General features: G+C 29.5%; 1 protein-coding gene across 1 annotated transcript; it reads left to right on the top strand.

Annotated features, from left to right (window-relative positions):
* The first annotated feature begins 1258 nt into the window (after nt 1–1258).
* LOC112717098 (B3 domain-containing transcription factor VRN1) lies at nt 1259–4577 on the top strand. The gene is made up of 6 exons (XM_025769196.3): nt 1259–1370; nt 2282–2756; nt 2874–2989; nt 3085–3325; nt 3771–3913; nt 4022–4577. The coding sequence occupies exons 1-6, from the start codon at nt 1272–1274 to the stop codon at nt 4262–4264; spliced, it is 1317 nt and encodes a 438-aa protein (XP_025624981.1). The 5' UTR covers nt 1259–1271; the 3' UTR covers nt 4265–4577.
* The last annotated feature ends 1860 nt before the right edge of the window (nt 4578–6437 follow it).

Here is a 6437-nt window from a genome sequence, read left to right as displayed (position 1 = left end):
ACAGTCAGAGTCACAAAGCACTGTGTCACTCTGGTAAGAACTAAGAACTAAGCATAGCATAGGTGGAGTTTTGGGAAACTAACGTAATTTTCTAAAAAAAATGAAATTAGTTCAGTATTTGAAATATTGGAGGCATCATTTTAGTTTTTTAAGAGATAGATACTATACTTTTTTAGAAGTAATGTTATATTTTCTCAATAGATAATCTCTCTCTCAATTTGTGAAGTACTATACTTTTAAGTCTTAACTTTTAATACGAAATATATTTATTACAATCAAATTTTTATCAAATTAGAAGTGATATTATCAAGTGACAATATTTTTTTTCATATTATTTTCCTCTTAAAAAAAATTAACACTAGTAAATGCTTTCAAGAAATAAATTAGTATATATTACGGATTTTTTTCCTTTGAAAAATCCTTTAAAATAATCCATTTTCCTCCAAACTCCCAATTCCAAAATTTTAAAACTAAAAGATATTTGTACTTATATAATACTAATAATGTTCATGGTGCTGATAAAATTACCAAAAATAATGTTATATTGGATGAACTTTTAGGGAAAAAATAAATTTTCAAGTGGTATTTTTTTAATTTTTTTTAAAAAATAAAAAAATATTTTATGTTTAGATATTTTGTATATAAATTTTTTTATTTAATAATTATATTTAAGTATAATAATATAAAAATATTTTATTTATTTATTTATTATGTTAAATTTTTTTAAGTAAAAATTATCTAAAAAAATGTAAATTATAGTTTCTAAAAAAAATATATTTTTTAAATATTTTTTATATTTTTATTTTTATTACTAAAATTTTACCAATAACACTAATTTTTTTAACAACTTAATAGTATACAAATTCTATAAAAAAAAGTCTTATTTTAACGAGAAAAATGAAGACGCTGATCATGCAAGAAACACGCTTACAAGTTACATGCTTCCCATGTTGAAGAGTTTTTGAATTTTGAGAGTATAATCCTGAAGAAAAGGACTGCATTGCATGCAAGTCATGGATGGTGTCGTGTTGCACGTCATAGATACTTATATTAAGCCTTATTTTCATTAACTAAGTTGACAACAATTTATTGATGAGAGAAGGTGAATTTAATTGCATTCCAACTTTACAAAGTAAATGAAATTACGGTCTTACCCTTCTGATTTTTTATAAATTGTGTTCTTAGTTCTTACCAGAGTGACACAGTGCTTTGTGACTCTGACTGTGACTCTGTGTGTGTGTGTGTTAGTTACACTTACAACAACAACATCCATGGCTTCCTCTAGCTTCCAACACAATCACCATTCTCCTTCAACTGTGATCAGTTTCTTCATGATTGTTCTCACAGAAAGCCTTCAAAATGGAATTCTTGTGAGTGAGCATTTTCTTCACTTTCATATCCTCTTTTCTTAAAATATTATTTAATTCATACCAATTTTCTTTTTGGGTGGCAAAGTGGGCCGACCCGTTCTATAAATGAAATGGATCAACCCGTCCCGCCAACTAAGATGTGTTCAAAATGTTAGCCGCTCCACTTTATGACGGATTGGCGGATCAGCGGCTAACCCACTTGGTTCTTTTTTTTTTTAAATAAAATTTATTAAAATTAACTAAAAAATAATAATTAAAAAATCAAATATAAATAAAAAATAGTCAAATTATAATATAATTTTTTTTATTATTATTTTTAAAATTTTTAACTTCAATAAAATTGTTCAAAATAATATTTGTCAATAAAATCATCTTTATTTTAAAAAATAAGTCATATAATTTGAATAAATATACAAAATTGTAAAATAAAATAAATAAAGTTAATAACTAAAAGAAGAATAAAAAAAAGTGTTTGAAAATTCTATAATTATTTTTATAATAGTAATCACTATTTTATTTAATAAAAAAAATAAAAATATTCAGCCCGGCGGACCGGCCCACCCCACGCCGCCAAAACGGTGCGGGTTTGACGAATTTTTTAAATTTAGCGGACTCCAAATCTGGTCTGACCCGCTTTTTTAGTGGGTTTAGCAGATCGACCCGACGGGTTCAACCCGTTTTGCTACCCCTACCTGTGATTGTTCCTGAGGTAACAGAAAACACATGCAGCATAGCATGCTTCTGAGTTTTGATTGTTATTAATTTATTATGCTTACAAACAATAGTTCCATTGATTAGTTAGTTAGTTAGTTAATTGGTTAGAACAGTTGCTGAATCAGCAAAGCTACTGTTAGGAAAGAAGGGAAAAAAGTTAGTTATGGTTAACCAAGAACTGTTTCATTGGCATGCAGAAGCTACCAAACAAGTTTAGTAAGAAGTATGGTAATGGTTTTCCGAATCCAGTGTATCTGAAGCCTGCAGATGACACTGAATGGAGAATAGATTGGACTAATCAAGATGGTGAGATTCAGTTTGAAAAGGGCTGGAGAGAGTTTGCTGCATATTACTCTCTCGAAAATGGCCATTTGTTGTGGTTTGAGTACAATGGAACTTCTAAAATGGAAGTACAAATATTCGACATGAGTTGCCTTGAGATAGAGTATCCTTCCAAGGACCTCATCAATGATGGTAACTTGGCTGGGATCTTGAATGAACAGCCGCAGCCGAAGAAAAAGGCGAATGCAGCACCGAAGCCATCATCTCCTTCTAGAGGTAAAAGAGTGAAATTTGCTGTTGAAACTATAGATTTGGAAGATAGTGAAGAAGATAACCAATTGGATAGCCAATCCGAAGAGACACAGCTTAAGAAATTGCCATATGTGAATGGTATGTATCTAGTTTTTCTAATTTCTTTTGTTAGTTTTGTGAAATAGGTACAAAATAGGCCTTGTTCTGTTCTTAAATCCTTAACCATTTTGTGTTTTATGATACTGGTGGATTCAGATTTCTATCCTGGGACCAGTGGGTTTCAAGCTCTGAATGAAGCACTGAAATTCAAATCAGAAAATCCCTTTTTCATAGTCAAGGCAAGGCAAAGCAATGTATCAAGACCAACAGTTGTAAGTTTATGTTTTTACTTTTTACATGTTATTATTGTGATTTTACAAATTGGGATTCTGTCTGATGATAATGATGAGAATATGTTGTGTTGCAGAATTTCCAAGCTTCCTTTTTCAGAAAGTATTTTGAAAAGGAGCAGAATGTACAGATAAGGTTTCAGAAGATATTGATTCCTGCAAAGCTGCGCTGTTATCCATATAATTCTCAGGCCATTATCTCTTCCGGTTGGGGTCTTTTCGTTCGAACAAGTACACTACAACCTGGGGATGTTACTATTTTTGAGCTCATCGAAAGAGAAGATCCAGTGCTTGATGTTCATATTTATAGAGCCCAAGGTTAGGCAATTCGCTAGAACTTCAAGAGCTTTTAAAACTAATAGTTTGTGAAGAATGTGTCATTCACCTTTTCTAATAATGAAAACCTGTTGTACTCATTCCTTGTTTGAGTGTACAAAAAGAAGCCTTGGAGCAATAATTGTGTTTTTGAATTCTGGTTCCATTTAAAATATCTTGATGATACGGTCGTGTGACGCGAATAACTTCATATGCCATTGTCAATCAAGTGATTTTCTTTCTGCTTTTGTGGCTGATGCATAGACATTGGTGTTCTTAGGCAGTGTTTTTGAAGTTTAAGCAGAGTTAGAACTAATTTTAATACAAATAATGGTTGTTAGCTTAGCTGTTATTATTTACTTCTTCTTTAGATTTAACCACATCATTTCTAATCATGTATAGGATTCATTCTAATAATATTTCTAATCTTTTGTGGAGCTGGTGCCAGCTTTCCAGCCTCAGAGCTCTGGGATTCAATCTCAGAAAGAAGCTAAGAAGTCCAAAAGTCCAAAAGAATCTAAGAACTCCGAGGCACAAAATCCCTCTTTCGTGATCAAGATAACAGAAAGTGATCTATCAAAATCAAGGGCTGTAAGTTTATGTTCATATCCATGTAGAAACTTATATGATTTCTATTGTTATACTTCCAGAAATTGTGATTTTGTTATGACAATGATGATAAAAATAATCATGCTGCAGAAAGTGCCAGTTTCCTTCTTCAACAAGTATTTCAAAAAGAAGGAGCCATATGTAGTGATAAGATTTGATAGCAAGTTGTGGCCTGCAAAGTTGCTGTGTTATCCGGGTAGTGCCTATATCTCCTGCGGTTGGCTGGATTTCACTCTTGACAATAATTTAAAAGCTGGAGATGTTTGTATCCTTGAGCTCGTCAATGAAAAAGATGCATTGCTCGAATGTCGAATTTATAGAGCAGATGGTTAAGTAACCTGGACTTCAGGGGCTATTTAACCAAGAAATTTTCTGATATTGTTTAGCTCCTTTTTTTGGATGAACCTTCTACCATATCCAATTTAATTGTGTTTTGTTTAGTATCCTTGTTGACAATGTTGCTGTTTTGTGTGACCAATAATAAAATGGTATGTTTGGGAGATATGTCACTCATTTTTTTAGTAGTGAGTAGTGACAGTATGGGAAGTTTTCAGTAGTGAGTAGTGACACACACAAAAACTGCACATTTTATATGTTTGTTTTAGTCATTGTGATCTTAAATAAATTGCTTATCAAACTTTCTTTAGTGCTCATGCATGGTTTATGTTATTGTTATCTGGTTCCATTCATAAGATCTGAATAATAAGAATGGAATTGTCAGTACTAAATGATTTTGCAAATTCAACCTAGTCCTGAAATGACCATGATCCAGAGAGTAATATGCAGCAAACTCTTTCCATAATTTTCAAACAGAATCTCATCATCATGCACTGAACAATTCCATTTGGTGCCATTTGTAGGCTTGAGAAACACTGGAATTGGCACACTAGCACCATATTTCCTAGCACCAAAAATTTGATGTTAGCATCCTTAGTTAAACACTTAACTAATAAATAAATGAAGATGCTACTTACATAAGAACGAAAGTGTTTACAAGCTTCTCATCTTGAAGAGATTCTTTTAGAGTATAATCATGAAGAAAAGGACTTCATTGGGTACTGAAGTCAAAGATGTGAGATTTGACTTGTAATAGTAGTAGTAGTGGTGTGTAAGTGGAATAGAATAGAATACTTCAATTGTTGAGGTCGAAAGTAGGATGCACATGGCTCGATCCGACTCAAAGATTCGGTCTGGATCCAAATATTCTAGGAGTTAGTTTGGTGTGATTTTAACGGGTTTAGGGTCGGGTACGAGTCTCAAAAAATACTCGGTTATTATTTAGGGTCGGATATGAGTTAAAGCGAACCTGATTTTATCCGACTTATGTGTACCGTAAAAGAATTAAAAAGAGGTATATATATTTTAAATTAATTCTAATATTATATTATATTAATTATAAGCAGTGACGGACCCAGAAAAATTTTATAGCGGGAGCAAAAATATAATAAAATTTAGGTATAGATAATATATTTTTTTTGGCTTCCTACAATCCTCAACATGTTAAGTATTATTCCATTATAAATTTAAATTTCATTTAAGAGTGTATTACTACACATACGAGATGGAATTCGAACTCTCAATACTTGCTAATAATTTTTATCTTAAATAATTAAAAAATTACTAATAATTTAAGTTGTATTTAATTAAAAAATTAATTTTTAATTTAATTATCAACTAATTAACTAATATAATAAAATTAATTATCACTATTTTTTTAGTTTATTTATTTATTTATTTATTTTTATTATTATACTAACTCAAATTTAATAATATAATTATTATTATTATATGTTAAGTTTAACAAAAAAATTTAATATAAAACAAAAGAATATTTTATTTTTGGGTAAATATAATATAAAAGAAGCAAATATATATATATATATATATTATTTTTTTAAAAAATTTGTGAGGACAAATACCCTTTTTACATTGCAATTAGGTTCGTTTTTTATTATAAGTTTATTATTTTATTTTTAATAATACTTGTTAAATTAAAAATAGATTAAAAAAGTATCAAAATAAAATTTATAGACAAATTTAAATTTAAATATAAATATTAACTTTTTGATAATAATTTTTTTTTTGTACAGGTGTATCATAAATATATTTTTTATCAATAAATTACTTTATAAATTATTGTTAAAATTTTAAAAATATAACTTTTATCCAATTTAGATTCAGTATAATTATAGCAAAAAAAGTTTAAATTTTATCGAATTTAAAACTAAGTTAAAAGTCTAAAAAATAGACCCTATGCATATTTAAGACCAAATCTAAGGACAAATTCAGGTTTACCGAACTATGTACATTTTCATCTTTCCAAAGGTTAACATGCCAATTTCTATATAATAATATATTCCTTGAAATTTGAATATGTCACATGAATTTTTATTGAAAAATGTTGTAACTCTCTCTGCTAAAGGTTCTGTAAATAGGTGAGTTTCAATGTCATCAATTATTGCGTACCATCTCTACATGTTACTTAAATTACCATCTTACCCTTAGG

This window comes from Arachis hypogaea, chromosome 10, assembly GCF_003086295.3.
Source record: "Arachis hypogaea cultivar Tifrunner chromosome 10, arahy.Tifrunner.gnm2.J5K5, whole genome shotgun sequence".
Classification (NCBI taxonomy): Eukaryota; Viridiplantae; Streptophyta; class Magnoliopsida; order Fabales; family Fabaceae; genus Arachis; species Arachis hypogaea.
This window is presented reverse-complemented; position numbering and strand designations above follow the sequence as displayed.